Source organism: Thamnophis sirtalis, unplaced genomic scaffold, assembly GCF_051295495.1.
Source record: "Thamnophis sirtalis isolate CommonGarterSnake01/CBP01778 unplaced genomic scaffold, rThaSir2_p1.2 scaffold_12, whole genome shotgun sequence".
Taxonomy (NCBI): Eukaryota; Metazoa; Chordata; class Lepidosauria; order Squamata; family Natricidae; genus Thamnophis; species Thamnophis sirtalis.
In genome coordinates, this window is record NW_028261392.1 from 32,204,752 (window position 1) to 32,228,017 (window position 23,266).

General features: G+C 42.1%; 1 protein-coding gene across 4 annotated transcripts in view; it reads left to right on the forward strand.

Moving 5' to 3' along the window:
• Positions 1–269: 269 nt before the first annotated feature.
• FHL2 (four and a half LIM domains 2) overlaps positions 270–23,266 on the forward strand; it is a 36,173-nt gene continuing 13,176 nt past the window's right edge. Inside the window, exons 1-4 of one of the 4 annotated variants that reach the window (XM_087726463.1) lie at positions 270–395; positions 12,216–12,293; positions 15,710–15,768; positions 22,837–23,016. In XM_087726463.1, coding sequence (XP_087582589.1) covers positions 15,742–15,768; positions 22,837–23,016 — 207 coding nt within the window. In that variant the 5' untranslated portion in view covers positions 270–395; positions 12,216–12,293; positions 15,710–15,741. Of the gene's footprint in view, positions 396–11,836; positions 11,988–12,215; positions 12,294–15,709; positions 15,769–22,836; positions 23,017–23,266 lie in introns of those variants that run through there. The other 3 variants (XM_087726464.1, XM_087726465.1, XM_087726466.1) reach the window with 3 other exon arrangements.

Consider the following 23,266-nt stretch of genomic DNA (forward strand, 5'->3'; position numbering starts at 1 on the left):
ATATGAAATGGAACATAATAATGGACTGATTGAGGCCATCTAATGACATGGTTTCCAGCTCACGAAAGTATCTGCCACAATAAACTTGCTAGTTTTCAAAGTGTTGCTTATCACAGTGTACACTTGGACATAAACTGGCTAGCAGAGTGGAAGACCTTGACCAACGGCTCTCTTCCATTGCCAATTTGGGTTCTTCTCTTTAGTGATGCCTTAAAAGGCTGGAACTTGTAATGATGTTGAAGCTTCTTATCTCCTTGGATGGCTCTTTCTTTAGAGTTACTGTATTTATAGCTCATATGGCAAATGAACCCTTGACAGCCAGATGGTTAAATGCATAGTTTGGGTAATCCAATAACACAGTTAGACTGCCTGTCTGAACTTACAGATGTCTGAAGGTAAGAGCTAAAAGTGTTGTGTGTGTGTGTGTGTGTGTGTTTCCACTTAGCAATGCAGCTGCAGGTAAGCAAAGGTTCCCTCACTCCCATCCCACAATCTGTGAGAAATATGAAAATGCACAATATATTTCCCCCTTCCTGGAGAATTTGTGGGATCTTTACATTTCTGAATACATAACCATTGTACTGTCTAAATCGTATCACAGCACAGCTGTATTTTTACCCTAGTTATGGAATAATCAAAGGCTAACTTTGCATGTTGATTCTGACCATGAAGTCCCAGGTAATAAGACTGCAGGCTTATAATTCAATCTAATAGTCATTTACTCAAAAGCAAGACCTTTTCAGTTAAATGGCATTTAAGTATGCAAAGGTGCAGAGGGCTACAGTTTTTACTCCTAATAGGGACTTTCAATGGTCATAAACATAAACAGAAGCGCCCTTCTAATAAGGCTGCTTGAAAAAACTGCAGTCCTTGAAATGCAAGGAAAAAATGTTTCATCTGTTTCTAGTTATTGTGTTTTTCCTATTCAGCTTTGAAAAATATTTTTCCTTCAAAGCGGCTGGTCATTCTCTACTCCAGATCCAAGTTCTCCTGTATTATGTGATGTTTGTTTTTGCACAATAAAGGAAAAATCTGAACTTTTCTTTCTCAGATTTCAACACTGCCCATCTCACAGAAAGGGAGGGCACATTTAATGAGAGACAGTGTTATGGAGAATTAAATATGCTGTACTAGGAGCAAGGAGAGGACCATGAGTTCTGGTCCTCTCATAGGCACAGAAGCCAAGGGGGCGATTTTGAGCCAGTCACACTGTCAGACCTAGCCTGGGATTCTGAAAAAATATCTCAGAAAAAGTGAAAATCACTTCTGAAAATGTCTATGGAGATTCTCAGTTATCCAGGTCATGGTTGTCCCAAAGTTTTTCTTTGAAGATGCTTCCCTTCTCATTCAAGAAGCTTCTTCAGCTCTTCTTCTTCAGAGCTGAAGAATCTTCTTGGATGAGAAGTGAAACGTCCTCAAAGAAAAACCAGCAAGTCCAATTGCCTCTTGAAAAAAGCACCTTTGGGACACTTCTGAAAACGTTGCCGAGCAAACTGTGTGTACTTGTCTGTATGGTTACCCGGACTCAACATTGACTTGTAGAACTACAATAACATTTAATGAATGGTATGTTCTTCTACCCTGCAGTTTAAGTGCAGTGGTTAAGGGCATAAGGCTAGGAAATGAAAGTTTGTGAGCTCTAGAAAATCAGCTGGGTGACTTTGGAGTAATCACTCTCAGCTCTCTGAAGGAAGCAAAGGGAAACTATTTCTGAAAAATGTTACCTAGAAAAATGCTTGGACTTGTCCATCCCATTACCTGGGCTGGGATCAAGAACAGCCTAAAGCTATGTTGGCTGGGTAATTCTGACACTTGAAGTCCACAAGTCTTAAAGTTGCCAAAGTTGGACAACCCTGACCTAAAGTATAAAAAAGTTCATCTCTAGGGTATTAGATGTCTTACCTTGATAGTTCCTACTGTACCACTACAAATGGTTTTTTAGAGAGAGGGGGCGTGTGTCCATTTCTTTGGAAACTTTTCAAATTGCTTTTGATTGTACAAAATGGAACAATATTCTTGGGGGAGGAGCACTTTGAATTTTCCCTTTGCAACCATTTGTCAAACTGAAACCTTTGACAATATTTCTCAAATTACGAAATAAAAAGGTAACACATCTATTTTTGGCACTTTGATATACATTCCCTGATGGTGTTTCCCATTGTCCCGCAAAGGTGATTGGCATTCCAGCATTCTTGTGCTGGAAAGAAGATGTGCTGCCAAGAAAGGCTTCAACCACTGATTTTCATGAGATTTTTAAAAAAAGAGACTTCGTGCTAACTTTGCGCAAAAACAGCACCCAGAGCTGCCAAACATCCAGGATGAAATGCTTCGCATAGCACATTGCCTTTTAAAGTGATCTCAAGAGACTACTATGTTTAGTTTGTCAAACATGTTTATACTGTATGGGAATTTAGCATGGTTATTTATGAGTATTTTCTGACACTGTAAATGAACATAGCAATTATTTTTCTCTACATTATATATAGTACTCCTATTGCTAAAAATACAGAAAAATACAAGATCTGACAGTTTATGGATTTAGCTCCATTATAATCAATAAAAATAGAAACAAAACGATTACTAGGTAAAGTTGTCACCAGAATGGTTGATGCTTAAAAATAAGACCCTTTTCTGTAAGTCTCACAAACTAATTCTATTGCACAGTGTTATTTATGCATATGATCTCTACAGAAAATGTCCTTGTATGGGATTATGTCTAGAATTTCAAATCTGTGAAAGTTTGAATTTTCTATATACCAGAATTATTTATGGGGAAGAGAGAAGTATTGTTTTTTAGAATTCGCCTTCACACTATCTTAACTGCAACGCAAACATTATCTGTTAAGATCTTGCCTTCATCTCATCCCAGGCCCACAGCTGAGACAGTGTAAAGTAGAATTTAGAACAACAGAGTTGGAAGGGACCTTGGACGTCTTCTAGTCAAACCCTCTGCTTAGACAGGAAACCTTTCAGACAAATGGTTATCCAACATCTTCTTTAAAACTTCCAGTGTTGGAGCATTCACAACTTCTGGAGGCAAGTTGTTCCACTGATTAATTTTTCTGTCAGGAAATTTCTCCTTTGTTGTAAGTTGCTTCTCTCCTTGATTAGTTTCCAAGTAGTATTCAGTAGTCCCAGCTTTGAGTAATATTTGCTCTCTTCTCTGAGCCCAGTTTAGGGTTAGTCAGGAATTGAAATCTGTTTAGCGTGGGCATTCCCTCTTCTAGAGCAGGGAGCTCCTATCTTATTGTTTAGATTCTATTTATTGTACTTGGAGCTGTCAGAGTCATTCTGGAGTTTCATACCACCCAATTGAACAAAATAAATAAATACAGTCAGTCTGCTGCTCTCTATGGCTGTTTAAATATGAGACTCTTTACTTTGGCAGAGCCATTTGCTTGGGCAATGCCTGACTGATACATTCTTATCAGGTCTAACATATTCATAGATTTAGGGCTTTTTTTTTTTTGAAAGAGCATTAGACCTATGATTCAAACACAAGACCAGCCTTCCCCACCTCTACTTGAGAGACTGATTGATTTAATGATTGGTTGATTTAAATGAGGAAAGAGAACGAAGTTCGGCTAGCTGTTATATTATGATGATATATTTTTCATTTTAATGAAATGTAGTTTTCTATCCATATTTTGCAGACATTCCATGAAAGTGTTTCTAAAGCTTACATTTAAAACCTTAAAATGGGGCTACATCATGTTTCATTTTCAGTATTGATTTTGATTATTTAGTTGAGTTATTAAGAGAGATGCTGTACTATTTCTTTTTATGTTGTATTAGGAGAAAAGTAGATAGCATGGATTTCAAATACTGTTACTGATACTTTATATTGTGTGTTGTAAAACATTTTTATATCAATATTAGAAGATATATGCAGAAATGATCATATATTTGAAATGTTGCACATTAGATATGAATCAACAAATACAGAAGGCAGATCTGAACATATCAATTTTGATGGTTCTCTACAGCTGAATGAGATTCATCAATGTTAAAAACAAAGCAGATCCTTCTATTTACATGAATGGGGTAGAAGAGAACAGGTTTTACAAATGTTTACGCTTGCTTGCCAGAGTTCTTCCACTAAGCAGCATTTTCTGCTGTTATTTTGTTATTTTCTATCCTGCCAAACCTGATTTCTATAGACCAGAATTTCTATAGATTGCCTGTCTTGTATATTGAATTCCTCAGTTTGCAAGGCGTGTATTAGACTCAAAATGGCAGATTTGGTGTCACAATGCAACCACTATTCCTTTTGTACATTTATGAAACGTATATGAGTGTTCATATTTTTTTATTAAGGCTTTATATTTTCTTCATAGGGATGCAGTGACTCAGTGGCTAAGACACTGAGCTTGTCGATCAGAAAGGTCAGCAGTTTGGTGGTTTGAATCCCTAGAGTCGCATAACGGAATGAGCTCCCGTTACTTATCCCAACTTCTGCCAAGCTAGTAGTTTGAAAGCACAAAAAAATGCAAGTAGATAAATAGGGACCACTTTGGTGGGAAGGTAATTCCATGTGCCTTCGGCATTTGGTCATGCCGACCACATGACCACGGAGATGTCTTCGGCTCTTTGGCTTTGAAACGGAGATGAGCACCACCTCCTAGAGTCGGGAACGACTAGCACATATGTGTGAGAGGAACCTTTACTTTTATTTTCTTCATTACATTGTGTTAGGTGTAATTTAGTGGATTTGATTTCAGAGTAGCATGCTAATTGCAACCAGTTGCTGTGATCAGTAAAATTTCATTATGGCTTGATATTATGAATGAATCATGAAACTATGGCTTGTTCATAGCAAATCTTGCTTAAAACCATCCATGAGCTTGCATGTTACGTGACTCCAGTACTGGTCTGAAATGGTATGTGGATGAAGTATGCAAGCATTCAGGTTAGGCTCTGAATGAACATTTCTGATTGATCTGGCCCAAGAAATGAAGAAGCAAATAATAATGGCTCCTCTAGTTTAAAATATGTAATTTTCAGCTGCATCCTTGGGTGAAATTCCTAGTAAATGAAAACAAGTAGAAATAAACTGGACATTTTTCATAGTCAGAAAGTTTAACATAGATTTTTAATAATATATTTGAATTTAAAAATAGAAACTAATAGCTTTTCTTTTCTTCTAGAGGAATACAACTTCAGACATTAAATTTCCAGCTAGTCTTTTTCAGAGTAGAGAAAAAAGCATTAAAAGAGTTGCAAAAGTCCCTAGGGAATCCTTGTGCCTTTCTGATTGGAAGAGAAATCTCTCTATGAAAAACAATTCCTATTTTATCCACGTTCATTTCCATCAAATACATTTCCAGTTTTAAAACTTGCAGTTATGCTTCTTTTAAGCCTTCGGCAAGTGGTTTTGTGGAAAATTATGGGTACACACTGACATATGATCCATCATACTTGTTATTCCAAGATTTGTAGGAAACTCACTGCAGCCATTGTTTTTTAAAAAAACATAGACGTGTTACAATCTTAGTGCTACCAACTAGCGATTGTTCAAGAACTTTTTGGTTTATTGTGTTTGTCCTGGAAAGTTTTCAGCAAGATCAACACATTTGTCAAGGATCTCACTTCATAACTGATTCTTTTAAAACTTGAGCTACATCCAGTAATAATCACTTACTGAATGAACTTTGATCTGCCTCCTGACATACTAGAAGTCCTGAACTCCCCACCCAACTCAGTTGCTACATGATGGAATGTATTTCTATTGGAGGCTACAGGATCACTGTAGCTGATTCTTAACTAAATTGATCACTGATCCTAAACCAATACTTTAAATGTGTCTCCTCGAGCAATGGAATATCCTAAGAAATATTAAAAAGGCAAAATATTATATTTCCCTGGATGAGAAACAGAGAAACGTATTTTTAGGCAGGGAACAGACTCACTCAGACACACCCCACCTTTGTCAATGGGCCATTAAGATCTGAGCCAGTGTATTCTACATAACAAAGATCTAACCCATTGCATTGCCCTTCATTGTACCACCCACCAGGTTTCAACCAAATTTAGCACACAGACAACCTACAAAGCTAGCTATGACCTCTGACAGCAAGCAATCCGGATACTTTTCCTGTAACCCAGGAAGTTCAAAGCTCAGAGAGGGCATAAAACTCAGGGACATTCAGCATCTCTTCTCTTTTCTGCTCAGGAACTCAAGCCATGTGATTCTGCTCAGGAGTTCAAGCCATGCAATCCTGTTCAGGAACTCAAACCATGGGATCCTGTCCATCTTTAAACCATCTTTCCAAACAGCCTCCATGTTTCCATGTCTTTTTTCTCACTTGGAACTGAACCCAGATGGACATTTCTTCCAACACATGTATATACTGTTATTAAGAATCTGGTTACTGTGAGAATGGTAGGATGCAACCATTTGAGAAAATAACTATTTTTCTGCTGACATTTGTTTTAAAAACAAAGAACATACAACAGCCTTCAAATTTAAGCAAAGGGTGAGGGACTCTCAGCAGTTTCATTCCGTGAATGGAAGTTAATAAGGGGACTGAAATCTTTTCCTTGAGAGAAACAAAAATAACACTTGTGACTGTGGAAAGTTGAACAGAAAAGTAGGGAGAACCTTTTCATCATCTAATCTTTGCTCCTTCCCAATGGGATCTCCTATTGTTGTTTTTCTTTTTAAAATGGGGGGGAGAGAAATAAGCCCTGTATATAATAATAACAATGTCACATAGGTGCTGGGATCATGCAAAGGAAGTACAAGCTTTCTTCTTCAAGTTGTAACTTATTTGGTAAGAAGAGTCGTACAAGCTGCAGTCCTGGTTGCTTTCTCATTGTGTTGCCTGGCAACCGGAAGAAAGCAGGGGCATCGACAGAGACCCCCAGAAAAGGCAGGATAGCCATGGCAACCATGTGATGGAAGCCCAGCCCATTTTTAAGTGCATAAAATATAATCATGGGTATATATTCGGTTCTTAAATCTGCTTGATCTACTACCATACTAGGAAAAGATGGTGTTTAAAATTGGTTGCTGCTGCTTTACATTTGTTCATAATCGTTGCTTTGTACCAAGTTGTCAAGGTCACAATTCTAATTACTAATTCTTCAGATCGTCTGCCAAGAGACGTTGTTCCCCTCCCCTCTCCTTCCCAAAATGCAGTGCTCAGTGCTCCTACTAGTGTACAAAGTCCATTGCATTCCAAGCAATGGTTGAGTGCCAGGAAGTGCCTGGAGGTGTTGCTATCATACTAGAATGCTACAGTATATGTTCATTAATCTTACATGTTATCCTGATCAGACCAATGTTGTCCAGAAAACATGCTGTATTTGCCTCTTATCCCTGTCTTTCCATGTCCTGGTGCAAGTCTAAAAATTTGTTGCCTAGATCTGGAGTGGTTTCTTCATGGCTATTGGCCATTAGCTAAAATGTGGGTACCATGAAACCATTATGAATCTGTGCAGCTGTTAAGATTGCTAAGCAAAGACCTTATATCAATCCCCAGCTACAGAATTCCTATTTTTGGAGGGGTGGTGGTACAGGTAATCCTTGAGTTTATGTCCACAATTCAGCCCAAAATTTATGTTGTTAAGTGAAACATTTGTTAAGTGAGTTTACGAGAATCTTTGCATTTGTTAAGTTGGTAACTGGTTTTCCCATTTGCTTGTCAAAAAATAGCAAAAATAGCAAAAAAAATAGCAAAAACTGATAACATGACTCTATGACACCACAACCATCATAAATATGAATCAGTTGCCAAGCATTTGAATTTTGATCCTGTGACCATGGGGATGCTGCAACAGTTGTGAGAAAAATGGTCATAAGTCTTTTTTCAGTGTCATTGTAACTTTGAATAAATAGAATAAAATAGAATAACAAAGTTGGAAGGGAATTTGGAGGTCCTCTAGTCCAACCCCATGCCTAGGCAGGAAACCCTATAGCATTTCAGACAAATGGTTATCCAACATCTTCTTAAAGACTTCCAGTGTTGGGGCATTCACAACTTCTGGAGGCAAGCTGTTCCACTGATTAATTGTTCTAACTGTCAGGAAATTTCTCCTCAGTTCTATGTTGCTTCTCTCCTTGATTAGTTTCCACCCAGTGCTTCTTGTTCTACCCTCTACCTTGGAGAATGGTCACTAAATGAACTGTTGTAAGTTGAGGTCTACCTGTGCTAGATAATCTTCTCTTATGTTGCCTCTTTAACATGGCACACTTGTCCCCCAACTCTCTCAGTGTTCAGAAAATCTGTAGAGGCAGACTTCTCTCACTAGAGCTTCAAATGGTTAATTGGTTTCAGTGTCAATTTTAGAATAATTTAAATCTTTCCTTAAAAAAAACCCCTTTAAAAATATAACTGCACTGAGTACTTACCAGAAAATAAGTGGTTAAAATGAAGTGAAATAAAGCCTTAACTTTCCTCTGAAAGACTCCTTTCTATGACATCATTCAAATGTCTGGAATTTTCATAATGCTTCTTCACCTTTGGAGGTGAAATATTTTCATTGTCCCTTTCCTCTTAGAATCACAGGGCTGGAAGGTCTTGTAGTCCAACCCCCTGCCCAAGGCAGGAGTCCTTAAACCTGTCTGGGCAAGTAAACGTTGTATTTTCTGGAAAATGAGAATTAAAATCTTTTAGAGAAGGAGATGGACTCAACTAAGTCCTACAAGCCAGTGGTGACATTCATTTTTTTTCCTTACCGGTTCTGTGGGCGTGGCTCGGTGGGCGTGGCAGGGAAAGGATACTGTAAAACAGTGTTTCTCAACCTTGGCAACTTGAAGATGTCTGGACTTCAACTCCCAGCAAATGCTGGCTGGGGAATTCTGGGAGTTGAAGTCCAGACATCTTCAAGTTGCCAAGGTTGAGAAACACTGCTGTAAAATCTCCACTCCCTTCTGATTAACTGGGACTCGGGAGGCAGAGAAAAAATGGGGGCGGGCCAGTCAGAGGTGGTATTTACCGGTTCTCCAAATTACTCAAACTTTCCACTACCGGTTCTCCAGAACTGGTCAGAACCTATTGAATACTACCTCTGCTACAAGCTCTTACATTTCCCCATCCTTGGAGCAAGGCCGACGATAGCCAAGCAACTGCATATGCTCTGCCTGGGAAACCATAGCATGGTTCTACCCCACCCCTTCTTCCAGCTTTTGTATTAGCCAGACTTCTTCACCGTGTGAACAGTTTTCATCAGCAGTCCAACAAAGGGCTTAAGGGCGGGAAGAATTATCCCTTTCCTGTGAAAGTACCTCCAATATCATTTGCACCATCTGTAGAATCCAATCATGCTGATTGTGTTAGTTGGCATTTTCTACCCTCTAAAATATAGGAAAATACCATTATTGTTGTATCCCATTCAACAGTATCTGGAAGGCAACACTCTCTAATTTTCTAGACCTGTGATGGAGATGGCACACAGAGCCCTCTCTGTGGGCATGGGCGCCGTTGCCAGCTGCTCTCTTCCGGGTTCTGGTGTTCTGGTACGCGCACAGGCACTCCAGTTTCAGCATTCGGTGCTGAAAAGATTAACCATCACTGTTCTAGACCATTTCATGGAAATAAATACTGTATGTACCAGATTTTTCGGACTATAAGATGCACTGGAGTATAATACACACCATGATTTTGAAGAGGTACATTGGGAGAGTTTTTGCACTCTCCCAAACTCTCTGCAGCCTTGTTTTTTGCAAAAAAAGAGGGGGGCATGCAGAGCTTTGAGAGGCTCTTAAAGTGCTCCTGGGGGCTGGGTGGGCCAAAAATGAGCAAAAATGGCTCTCCCCAGTCTTTAGGAGCACTTTGAAAGCCTCCCAAACCCTCTGCATGTCCATTTTTGCAAAGGGCGCGGGGTCTCAGTAGGCCAAAAATGCTGTATTCAGTGTATAAGAAGCATCCAGATTTTCACCCTCTTTTTTGAGGGAAAAAGGTACATCTTATACTCCGAAAAATACAGAAAAATAAGGCAAAGCATTTGAATGAAACTTTAATGTATAAATTAGAAAAATGTAAATGTAAAAAGCACTGAACTACTACTCTAGATTTTTAAGAAAAGATGGCATTGAAAGAGATAGACACTGTAAGCCCGCCATCTAATTGGGATCTGAATTTTTACAGTTCTAACCTGTTAGCCCTAGACAAGAAACCCTTATCTTATACTCCTTGTATAAATGCACATGAATGATGGGAGAAGTGTGGCAAGAATAGCGAAGAGCTGATCTTTCTTATCAGAAAATGTATTAAGTAGTTTCCAAGGGCAACTTCAAGCTGAATAGGGTTGTTCTCACATTAACTTGGAGGAAAGTCAGATCATGGGCCATGTTTGGGGAAAAAAGATATAGAAGAGAAAGAAAAGGGATGAAAAATGGGAGCAACAAATTTCATGCTGACATATCTGCCAGCTCAATGTTGAATGGAAAGCAATCTAACTCTGTAATGGGAAAAAAAAAACCTTATTACAGGTAGTTCTCAACTTAGGACCACAACTGAGCCCAACATTTATGTTGCTAAGTGAGACATTTGTCAAGTGAGTTTTGCCCCATTTTATGACCCTTCTTGCCACAGTTGGGATACAGCAACAATCGGAAGTATGAACCAGTTCAGAAGGGTCTGAATTTTGATCACGTGACCTTGGGGAGCCGAGGTGACGCAGTGGTTAGAGTGCAGTACTGCAGGCCACTTCAGCTGACTGTTATCTGCAGTTCAGCGGTTCAAATCTCACCGGTTCAAGGTTGACTCAGCCTTCCATCCTTCCGAGGTGGGTGAAATGAGGACCCAGACTGTGGGGGCGATATGCTGACTCTGTAAACCGCTTAGAGAGGGCTGAAAGCCCTATGAAGCGGTATATAAGTCTAACTGCTATTGCTACTGCTATTGGGGAGGTTGCAACGGTTGTGTGAAAAATGGACTGAAGTTACTTTTTTCAGTGCTGTTGTAACTTCGCAGAGTCACTCAATGAACTGCTGTAAGTCAAAGCCTATCTGTATTTCCCAGGCTTTTTAACCACACTGTGATCATTTCATGTTTTAATTCATATTGTTTTACATTTTGACTATAGATGCTCCTCGACTTACAACAATCTATTTAGTGACATTTTGAAGTTATAATGGACCTGAAAAAAGTGATTTATGACCGTTTTTTAACATGATAGTTTCAACTTCTCCGTGGTCACGTGATTAAAATTCAGTTGCTTGGCAACCGGTTCATATTCATGACATTCGCAGTGTCCTGGGCTCATGTACTTCCCCTTTCATGATCCTCTGATGGGCAGAGTCAATGGGGAAGCCAGATTCACTTAACAACCTTATTACTTTACAAGAAAGGTTGTAAAATGAGGCAAAACTCACTTACCAAGTGTCTCACTTAGCAACATAAATTTTGGGCTCAATTGTGGTCATAAGTGGAGAACTACTACTTTGCTGCTGCCTAGTTTTATGGTATCTTATTTATTTTCCTTTTTAGTGTGTTTATTGTAAACCACCCAGATAGCTTCAGCTATTATGAGGTTTAAAAAAAATTTAGAAAAGAAAGGAGAAGGGAGAGGAAAGGAGGGGAGGGAAGGGAAGATTTAATTCATTGAATTTTGGGACATGTGGCCTTTGCCCAGCCCTGCTGTTCACCACTTTTCACCAACATCTGGATGAAGGAAGGCTGCTCTAGATATTAGATATTACCTCTCAATGGGCGGTAAAGAATGAGCAATGCAATATCCTCCTCCTCTTGTTTATGACCTTAACTAGGTGAAGCGGTGTAAGATTAACAAAGGAAAGGGTGTGAACATATAAGTAAATATTGAAAAACTTCATTTGGGAACTTCTTGCTCTCTTTCTGATGCAAACGGCGGTTGCTTCAATCAGGGTATTGCTCAGAAAGAAAGATTTCAGATGTTTAGGCACATCTGTCACAAGGAAATAAGCACAGGAGTGGGGAGCCTGGTGATGACGATGGCAATGATGATTGAAAGCACGGGTGGAGTGGAACTGATCAAAGGCAGGGTGATGACTTGAGAGAGAGGTAGGTGTGGAGAGGAGCGACTCCTTCAGAGAATGCCAGCTGCTTTGAGCACGGAGAGTGAGTGTCTCGGTGCTTTTCTCTCCATATATGGTAAAATGATACACAGGGGTTTTTCACTAGGCTGTGAGGGCAGACGCCTTGTTCCACACACACAGACAGTGGGAAAGGACTCCAGAGTGCACAGACGCAAGGATTCCCTGGCTAACCGCACACCCCCTTCTCTTCCAGCAGAGCACCCGGTTACCCATTCATAAATGGATGTGATTCTCCATCCCCGCTCCAGAGGCTGCTACTAATTATCTGCTTGTAAGTACACCTCCCTTTTCTTTTTGTCCCAAAGAATCTTTGAACCAATCAATGAACCTTGAGATGTTTTTTGCTGTAATTAACAAAGCCTGTGCTGTGAGGTTGGATGGGACAGAAAAGCGTATGTAAGATATCCAAATAGGGAATGATTGCCCCTTTTTAAAAACTCCAGACAGGGGCTGGTGATAGGGCAGGAGTTACATGTTTCTTTTTTATGTTGGGAGAAATTGTTCTTTTCTGCTTGTGACGAGTTAGCCAGGGGATATCCCCAGCATGTCATTGTGCATTAGAACCTTTTTTTCCTGGCAGATGCTATGCAGAATAAACCCCAGAGAAGATCAGAAACGGGTGACATGTTGGTTTATTTGTCTTCCTGGAAATATATCCTGTTCCCTACAGGAACAAAGAACCCTATTAGATTTTCCAGTTCTGCAGAAGTGCAGAAAACAAAGGGTGTCTTGCCTGATCTCTTCATCTCTGTATTACATATCATAAAAATTATAGCATTCACAATTTATCATATAAACATGGAGCAAAGTTTCTTTTTCCATTGACCTTTGACAGCTATATTATTTGTTCTGTAGTACATATCAATACCGGATATATGTTAAGAGTCAGCACCCATTTTCATGTTTTGTGAGTTATTTACACATTTACTTCATTGTTAATCTAGAATGCTTTATGTCTCTTTCCACCATGATTATTCCCACTGCATTTTCCTTTTTATTCAGAATATCTTTCGATTACTGCACATGACATTCAAAATCATCTCTGAACGCTTTTAAAAGAAATTATTTGGTTTATCATTCATTACATTTCTTTATTATCCTGCTTCCCCCTGAAGCAAGATAAATTTTGTGCAGAGCTTGAAGGTTTGAAATTCAATCTATCAAAAGCTCCATTTAGATCTGGTTCAAAATTTAATCAGTGCATTTACTGCCATTGATTTCAATTATATATTGTCACAATTTACTTCTGCTAGATCATATTATGGGAATAGAAAAAAACTTCTGTAGTACTTTCCTCATCTGTCTAGCACATGGGTGTCAAACTCGATCGTGTCACATGACGTATTGTGATATTCTTTGCCTTTGCGGAGCTGGGTAGGCGTGGCCTATGTGTGATGCATCCAGCCCACAGGTCGCCAGTTTGACAGGCATGGATTCTAGCATTTACAAGGATATTTATTTGAATACAAAATTATAATAATATCAATAAATATTTTATAAAGAGATATGCTCTCAAAAATGGCCTTAATATAGTTCGACTATGTCTTCTGAACTAAACTAACCTGGATACTTTCAGGTAGAAAGACTGGACTCTCGCCTATAGTTTGAAACTCAACACTGAACTTAGAAAAGAAAAAATGTAGCAGTGTGTCACCCGCAGCCTTAGAAAAATCTGTGCCCCACGGCCCACGCCAAGCTCTTGTTGCTGATCGAAACTAGGACTTTCAATTTATTGCATGAGAAGGAAAACTGCACATTCTAAACATTCCCCAGGTTAAATAACCCAGTATGAGCTGGCTGCATTCTACTAGATTGAATAAATCACCACAGACTTATGAAACAACCCACACGCTCCAAAGAAAGTAGGGTGGGGAGTTCTTAAAAAGAGCTCTCTCTTTTCCTGTTGTGTAGAGCTGACAAATCTTTAATATATTTAGTCTTTTTTTTTAATGGGGAAAGGAAACTAATTGAGTAAAGAGGAAGAAAGAAGAACGAATGTGCCTGAGATGAGATCTTTCTAGAAGTCTCTGGCCAATTTGGTGACTGCCAAGACAATAATCCTTCGATATCCTTTGGTGTGTTGTTTTTAAGTTTTTATTTCTTTTCCAAAAGCTGCTAGACAGCGGGATACCAAACCTCAGACATTAGTAGAGTTTTACTTTAACCTGGCTTATGTCATACCTCTGCATTGCTTAAATTGAGATCATTATTTAACAGAGTTCATAGTTCACATTCTCAGCTAAATCTAAGCAAACTACATTATGGTTTAGCTGCATAATGCATGATTCAAACGTCAGTAGGCATATGATTAAGAAATGGAGAGAAATAGAAATCTTGTACTGTAAATGACTGGAAGAAATCCTAAAGTGTCTAAAAGAATGATCACATGTTGACATCAGTCTATTGCCAACTCTAAACATTTATACTTTCCAAGTTAGTCATACCCTTTTAGTACAATATATTTTTCCAGTAGATGATTGTAACATTTATACCACTATAAGGGTTGGTTGTGGCCAAATGCAGGATCAACAATAATTGAAGCAATTGGTGGCTCTTTTTCTCTTTTTGCCAGGCACAAAAGGAACTTTTTTCCGAAGCCAACTTGAAAGTTCCTAACAATAATATTCTTTAACTAAATCTCATTTATCTATTTAGATTGCAAAATCCTGGATAATGGTTCAGTAATTATTTTATGTTTTCCAATTGCCTTTTTCGCGCCCTGTTTTGAAAATTTGGGGATGGGGGTCAGTACGATGAAAGTGAAATGTGTGTAGAATTCAATGACACTGGTTGGTTGTTGACGTGATTTACACCTTCAGGAGATTCAAAGTTCTCATTTAATACACCAACTGATGGTCTGTGGACCACTGGTGGTCTGTGAGAAAATTTTTGTGGTCCACAGAAAAATTATTTGCATTTTTTATTTTACACTAAATCAGGACCCCCTCAAACTATGGTTCTTGGGCCGGATACATGCAATGGACATTTGTGTTGCTGCAGTCTCCCCTTTCAGGGTCTTTTTGTGTGGGTCAGAGGGAGACGGAAATTCTGACTTGGGATCTGCTTCAGCCTCCTGGTGCAGGGCTTTGGGCAAAGGCTGGAGGGAAGGGCCAATGGTGGCAAAGAGCCAGAGGACCTTGTTCCAGTGGGACTGCATCATGGCCTGGAACTGGCTGACCATCTCACCCCGCTGAGCCTCCGGGCGCCGGTATCTGGCCTTGCACTCCTGCAGGTCTTCCCTCTGCTTGGAAAGCGTATGCTCATAAACCTCAGTGAGATGCTTCTACTAAGCCTCCTTCTCAGTCAGATCCAATTTGAACTGAGCTGTTTTCCCACCTCTTTCTCGTGGTGGCTGCTTAGCTCCAACAACTGCTTCCTGTTGGGGCCCTAAGGCACCCTTCAATGTGAGTGATATCGAGTTGGCCATGCCCACTCAGTCACATGACCACTTAGCAACGCACAGTGACATGACTACCCAGCCGGTCATTAGGCAGATCATATGAGTGGTCTGTGGGATTTAAAATTATGAATTTAGTGGTCCCTGAGATCCGAAAGGTTGGTGATCCCTGCTTTAAACTATGAATGAAGCATAACTCAGTTGTCTTCCAATCAAACTGATTTCCATGTAAAAGATGATAGTTAATATGTAGACAGACATGGTAAACCACTTTTTTCTTCTGAATGCAGGTTCACGGAAAGTGAGATGATTGTTCCAACTGATGGATATTAAAACTTGTGGATTAAAGGTATGTCTTCTGCACTCTTGCCCTTAGTATCTTTGTTGAATGAAAAAAAATCATCTGCTGCTAGGAACTTTATAGCTATCAGTGAAGACAATCGTGGCACGACAAAACCGCGCTACGCAAAATAGCGGAGATTAAATCGCATCGCTAAAGTCGCGACGTCATCACCGCGCGTCATCACCGCGGGGACAACAGCGCGGCGACAGAAGGGCGTTCTACATACTTCGTTCTTTGCCTCCAAAGGTAGCCCTCCTCCTCCAGCTCACAGCGGCAGCGGGCACGGGGCAAAGCGGGCTGCCCAGCAGCAGCAGCCTGCAGGAAGGGTCCAGCACAGCCACGGGGGGCAGCAGGAAGCCCGCGGGGGGCCCGAGCAGGGCCGCCGACGCTGGTGGCAGAGGAGGACGCAGCAGCGGCGGCGGCTGAGGCTCTCCCGGGGCCGGCGAAGCGGACTTGCCCGGCAGAGGCAGGCCGCCCTCTTCTTCCTCAACAACATCTCCTTGGATGGGCGGCCGCCGCCAGCGGGCAAGCCTGCTTCGCCGGCCCCGGGAGAGCCTCAGCCGCCGCCGCCGCCCGCCCTGCCTCTTCCTCCAGGGGAGGCGCCGGCGGCGGAGGCCGCCCGTCCAAGGAGATGTTGTTGAGGAAGAAGAGGGCAGCCTGCCTCTGCCGGGCAAGCCCGCTTCGCCGGCCCGGGAGAGCATCAGCCGCCGCCGCCGCTGCCGCGTCCTCCTCCACTTCCTGCTGCCCCCCGCGGCTGAGCTGGACCCTTCCCGCGGGCTGCTGCTGCTGGGCAGCCCGCTTTGCCCCGTGCCCGCTGCCGCTGTCAGCTGGAGGAGGAGGGCTACCTTTGGAGGCAAAGAACGAAGCATGTAGAACGCCCTTCTGTCACCGCGCTGTTGTCGCGGCGGTAGGGTCGTTTTTTTCTTAGCGCTTTGGACGCAGCGGATTTGCCTCCGCACTTATGTCGGCGCGGATAAGGGCATCGCGGTTTTGTGGTGGAACCACAATAATATTTTTATATCCTTTGAGCTCTTTAAAATTTTTATCATTTACCCAAAATGAGAAAGAAGGACATCAGTTGCCAAACTAATCTTATTTATATACTTTGTGCATGCATGCATGCATACATACATACATATTCATCTTATGTAGCACCCCATCTTGTAGAACATAACTGTGGGCAGCTCGTAGCAATAATAGAACCAAATGCTAAACAACTCATAATTTCCAATCCATGGAAGCATAAAATTCCTAGAATTCAACTCCACTTTATCTTAGTGCTAGAAAAAAAGCCAAACCTTCATGGTTATTCAGAAAGCTAAAAGGGTTGAACAAATAATATTGAACAAAATTGAAAAATCATCTATAAAATGTAGGAAAATTACAAAGATAAAACATTGCCCTAAAATAGTGAATTTCTAGGAAAAACAATTCATTGCTACAAGGCAGTGGGGGCACCCAACATTAAGTTAAAGTGGTGTGAACTATGCTTATGAGTTGTTAAGAAAATTTATGACATATAAAAATAAAACTTAGATGTATGGTGTAGAAATTATATTTCAAGTGCATAATCAGTGATTCACAAAATTTGCAGTAGCACAGTCTCCTAAAAGTACATGAGCAATCCCTGATATGAATAAAATTAATGATTACGCTGTTGTTAGGGTTGGGTAACTTTAAATAATGTTATTTTAATCTAAAAAGTCTCAGAAGTTTTTAAACTTTACAATCCAGAAACTATTCAATGTGGACTTCTGCAGACAAGTTAAGAAACAAAGCCCACATGAGTTTATATCCATACTGCCTGCACAAATTTGATCAGGACTTCCCTGTGTAGTTGATTGGCAGTTATCAGAGAACAGACAGCTGGGCTTTGTCATGATTCAGTCTGAAGAACATTGAGAAGAAGAACCATGTTTAATCAAGGATCATTGGGGGGCTGCTTTACAAAAAGAGGGATCCTGGACAATGGAAAAACAAAGATTTTGATACAAGGTAGGAAATCCTAGGGGTTTGCTTTCCTGCCTGGCTGTCAGGTTCAGTGTACCTGTGGTTAGCTCTATTGTGAGGTAAGTGGACCTTTCAGGAGGACAGCAGAGCTGGGAAGTCCTTTGCAACCGAGTGGAATTTTGAGGTCATCAATTGATATAGGATGGAATGTTGGGGTTTCTCTATGTTGTAATTCCCTTGTAAGGGCTGGTCTTGAACTAGACTGTGGGCAGGTGAGATGAGGCCCACTATTCTTTGGTCTAGATAAGTTTGCATTGGACTTTGTCTGGGGATAAGGAGGGTCCATTTCAGTCTGATGGGGATTAGGCCAAGATATGAACTGAATTTGACTTTGGTCATATCCAAAAGACAACGGGGGAAAATTGGTGCAGTCCCCATTTTGTTTCTTGGGTTTGTTTTGTCTCCTACAGGCACTGCTGATGTTCATATGTTCATAAAGCTGAATGCTTGATTTAAAGAAGGATATAGATGCTTTAGGGGGGGAAATGCTAGACTGTCCAATACAACTCTATTCTCCTTATCTGAAATATAAATAGGTGTAGTAACCATATTGTAATTTCTATAATCTCCTCCATAATATATAAAAATATGGTCTCACATAAACAAGTTTTATTACCTCCTGTTACTTCAGAATTAGTTAATAGAATATGTGATAGAATGTATATGCTTTTTGTATATATCACTTTAAAAATATTGTTGGAAGAGTATTATAAGGTGGACAAATTAATATTTTACTTTTATATATTACTTTTCTTCACCACGTATTAGTGCAACAGTTATTAGTTATTATTAAAAAATTATGATCCTTTCATTTATATGAAATTATATTGTAAAACATCTTTGATGCCCTTATTTTGGACTACATATGTTTTATATGTGTTAATGTATGTATTTATTATTTGTATTTGTCTTTATTATTTTTACAAATAACTCAAGGCAGCAAACATATCCAATACACCTTCTTTCTTCTATTTTCCACACAACAATCCTGTGAGGTAGGTCGGGTTGATAAGGAGTGATTGAGCTGCCTTAATGATTAAGGCAGGTTTGAACTCACAGTCTCAGGCTTTCTAATCTGGTGCTTTAACCACTAGACTAAACATCTCAGTTAATGTTTATGCATAAGCTTTTCTTCTCTCTCTCTTTCTCCCACTCTCTCTCCTTCTCTTTCTCTTTGTCTCTCTCTCTCTCTCTGTCTCTCTCTGCCAGAGGTGGGTTGCTACCAGTTCGCACAGGTTCGGGTGCGAACCTGGCCGTTATCCTTTACTGCCTGCAGCCCACTTGACTTTCAGACTTGCCTGGATTCGCTCTGGACTACTGTGAATTATCATTTCATGTCCCACTACCCTTGGACTCCGGATATCTATTTCTCGGGAAGTTTGGACACTATTTCCCGGCTGCTTTGGACTATACAATTGACTTTCGGAGACCAATCCCCCGCTGTAGGGAGGAGGAACCGATTAGGTGGTTCCACCCCAGGCGTCTTATGGATCCTCAGGGTTTCCAGATGGCGCTTGGCGTTATGCCTGATACTCTCACCCGCAGTTCGGTGGAGACCTTAGTTGCTACTTGGAACTCGGTAGCGTCTGAGGCTCTCCACAGAATTGCGCCTTTACGGCCGATCCGCAGCAGTGGATCCAGGAGGGCTCCTTGGTTTACCGAGGACCTCCGGGAGATGAAGCGCCAAAAGAGATGCCTAGAGCGCCGCTGGAGGGCCAGTAAATCCGAGTCAGACCGAGCACTCCTGAAAACCTGCATCGGAGCATATCTATCGGCAATACGGACAGCTAAGAACAATCACATTGCCGCTCTGATAGCGTCCGCTGAGTCTCGCCCTGCCGCCTTGTTTAGGGTGACCCGCTCCCTCCTAAATACAAGGGTTGCGGATAACCCTTTACAAGGTACAGCAGAGGAATATGTCCAGTTCCTCGCGGACAAAGTTGCTCGGCTTCGGTGGACCTGGACTCCAATTGCGCAGAGCCAGCCGGGGTACCGGGGGAAGGTCTTGAACACCACCTCTGCTCCTGATGAAGTGGACAAGGCCATGGGAGCGGTGAGTGCTGCCATGTGTGTACTGGACCCGTGCCCCTCCTGGCTGGTCGTGAACAGCAAGGAGGTGACGCGGAGCTGGGTCCAGGCGATGGTGGATGCTTCTCTTCGGGAGGGCTTCTTCCCACCGGCATTGAAGATAGCGGTGGTGAGACCCCTCCTGAAGAAGCCATCGTTGGACCCAGCTAGTTTGAACAACTACCGTCCAGTCTCCAACCTTCCCTTCATTGGGAAGGTTGTTGAGAAAGTGGTAGCCTCTCAACTCCGACGGTCCTTGGATGAAGCCGATTATCTGGACGCCTTTCAGTCTGGATTCAGGCCTGACTACAGCACGGAAACCACTTTGGTCGCACTGACCGATGATCTCTGGAGAGCCAGGGATGGAGGTCATTCCTCCATCCTGGTGCTCCTTGACCTCTCAGCGGCCTTCGATACCATCGACCATGGTATCCTTTTGCGACGGTTATGAGAGGTGGGAGTGGTGGTTCTCCTCCTACCTCTCGGACAGGTCGCAGTCGGTGTTAGTTGGGGGGAAAGAGGTCAACCCCTAGGCCCCTGAAATATGGGGTTCCTCAGGGTTTGGTCCTATCCCCCCTTCTGTTTAATATCTACATGAAGCCACTGGGTGAGATCATTCGACGGCATGGGATCAAATACCATCAATATGCGGACAATACTCAGCTGTATCTGTCCGCCCCGTGCCAACTCAGTGAGGCGGTTGACATGATGTGCCAGTGCCTGGAGGCTGTCAGGGTCTGGATGGGGTTTAACAAGCTTGTACTCAATCCAGACAAGACCGAGTGGCTGTTGTGTTTTCCTCCCAAGAATTTGGCCATTATTCCATCACTCAGGCTGGGGGGTGAAAATTTACGCCCCTCAGACAGGGCGCACAACTTGGGAGTCCTCCTGGATCCACAGCTGACTTTAGAACATCACCTGTTGGCTGTGAGCAGGGGGACATTTGCCCAGGTTCGCCTGGTGCACCAGTTGCGCCCCTACCTGAACTGGGAGGCACTCGCAACAGTCACTCACGCCCTCGTGACCTCAAGACTGGACTACTGCAATGCGCTCTACATGGGGCAGCCTTTGAAGAGTATTCGGACTTCAACTCGACCAGAATGCTGCCGTGCGAGCGATTGTGGGTGCACCTTGGTACACCCACGTTACACCTATCCTCCGCGAGCTGCACTGGCTACCGATCGGCCTCCGGATACGCTTCAAAGTGCTAGTCGTAACTTATAAAGCCGTTCATGGTATTGGACCTGGGTACTTGAGAGACCGCCTGCTGCCAATTACCTCCCAAAGACCCGTCAGATCACACAGGGTCGGCCTCCTCCGGGTTCCGTCCACCAGCCAATGCCATCTGGCTACTACCCGGGGGAGGGCCTTCTCTGTAGCAGCTCCGGCCCTTTGGAATGAACTCCCCGTGGAGATCCGGACCCTCACCTCTCTCCAGGCCTTCCGGAAAGCCGTCAAAACCTGGCTGTGCCGGCAGGCCTGGGGTTGATGAGTTCCCCTCCCCTCTCGACTGGTATGGCTGTGTGATTTTCGTGTATTTTAATTATGTGTACTGTTGTTTATGTTCCCTTTCCCCTTTGAGTTGTTCGCCGCCCTGAGTCCCTCCTGGAGAAGGGCGGCATACAAATAAACCAAAACTAAACTAAACTAAACTAAACTAAAAGAAAGAAATGAAGGGTCAATCATCCTCACCAAAGATTTGAAGAGTCACGTCTTCAGGGCCCTTTGACACAGTAGTAGGGTAGGGACTAGATTGGAATCTGGGTGTAAACTTGGTTCTAGAGAGCAGGTACAACAACAGAAGGCACTCATGTGAGGTCCTGATAGATAGCATTGTTTAACTGAAGGAACCCAGAGTGTGCCAACTCCTTGAACCAGCCAGGCAAATACTATGGGAAACAGGTGGTCTCTCAGGTGAAAAGGCCTTATGCCAAATAGGGCTTTATAGGCAGTGACTAGCACCTTGAATTGCACCTGGAAGCACGTTTGTTTGTTAGTTTGTTTGTTGGATTTATATGCCGCCCTTCTCCCAAAGGACTCAGGGCGGCGTACAACATTTAAAAAAAACACATATTACAAAAGTTAAAGAGGAAATTAAATAAAGTATCCCAAAACAACCCAATTAATATTAACAATAAAATTTTAAAAATTAGATTAAAATTAACAATTAAATTAATCATTTATTTTATTCTGTTCAGGCCAGGCCGGCTTGCTGGAAAAGCCAACTTTTTAGGGCGCGTCTGAAGGACCGGAGATAAAGCTTGAGAAGACTCCTTCTCCTTAAAAATATGAATCTACATAAAAAGAGGAACTTTTGCCAATTTTCAGAAACCAATATAATATCAAAGCATTTTATATTGGTTTCACCATTACAAACTGTCTCATAAAATATGGGACATAGTTAACTACTTCATATGGAGGTAACATAATGTCCTAATTTCCTAAAATAGGCCACAATGCAGATTTACATTCCATTCCATTTCTTGTGCTGTTGTAGTTGTGATAATGTATATATGCTGCATTTCCTTATGCAGCTTGTGGAGCAGAGGTGTTAAATAGGCATTCCAACACATGCACACCAGTGGTGGGATTTACTTACCTTCCCAGCCAGTTTGCAAATGTTCTGCGCATGCGTACTACCTTCTGTGCATGAGCAGAAGGTTGTGCATTATGCCGGGGGTGGGTGGGTGGAGCCTCCAGCTGCCGCCGCCGCTACCAGTTCGCCCAAACCGGAGAGGACTGGCTGAATAGCACCTCTGATGCACACCACTGCCTTTGAGGCTGCATTCTGGGCCCATTGAAGCTTTTGGGTTACAGTAGTCAAGCCATGAGATGATCAGGGCATCTGAATGGGTGTCTGAAGGGTCCTTTCCTAGGTCATCCTGAGCCTCCTAGAAGGAATCGTGGAAAATAAATAATCTTCTCCGCCTCCCATCCTCCTCCCTGCTGCTGTTCTGCCCATGTTGAACTTAACACTTCTCATCTTTTTCTTGACAGCCTGATCAAATCCCTGAGGCCAAAATGACTGAACGTTTCGACTGCCACTATTGCAAGGAGACGCTGTTTGGCAAGAAATACATTTTGAAGGAGGAGAGTCCCTACTGCATCAAGTGCTATGAGAGCTTGTACTCCAACCCCTGTGAGGAATGTAAGAAGCCAATTGGCTGTGATTGTAAGGTAGGCTGCCCTGCCTTTTCCCTTTTCCTTACTTGCCATCAGCTCCAGTGGTGGGATTCAAAAAAATTTACTACCAGTTTTATGGGCGTGGCTTGGTGGGCGTGGCAGGGGAAGGTTACTGCAAAATCCCCATTCCCTCCCAATCAGCTGCGACTTGGGAGGTGGAGAATAGATCCGGGCGGGGCTAGTCAGAGGTGGTGTTTACTGGTTCTCTGAACTACTCAAAAATTCTGCTACCAGTTCTACAGAA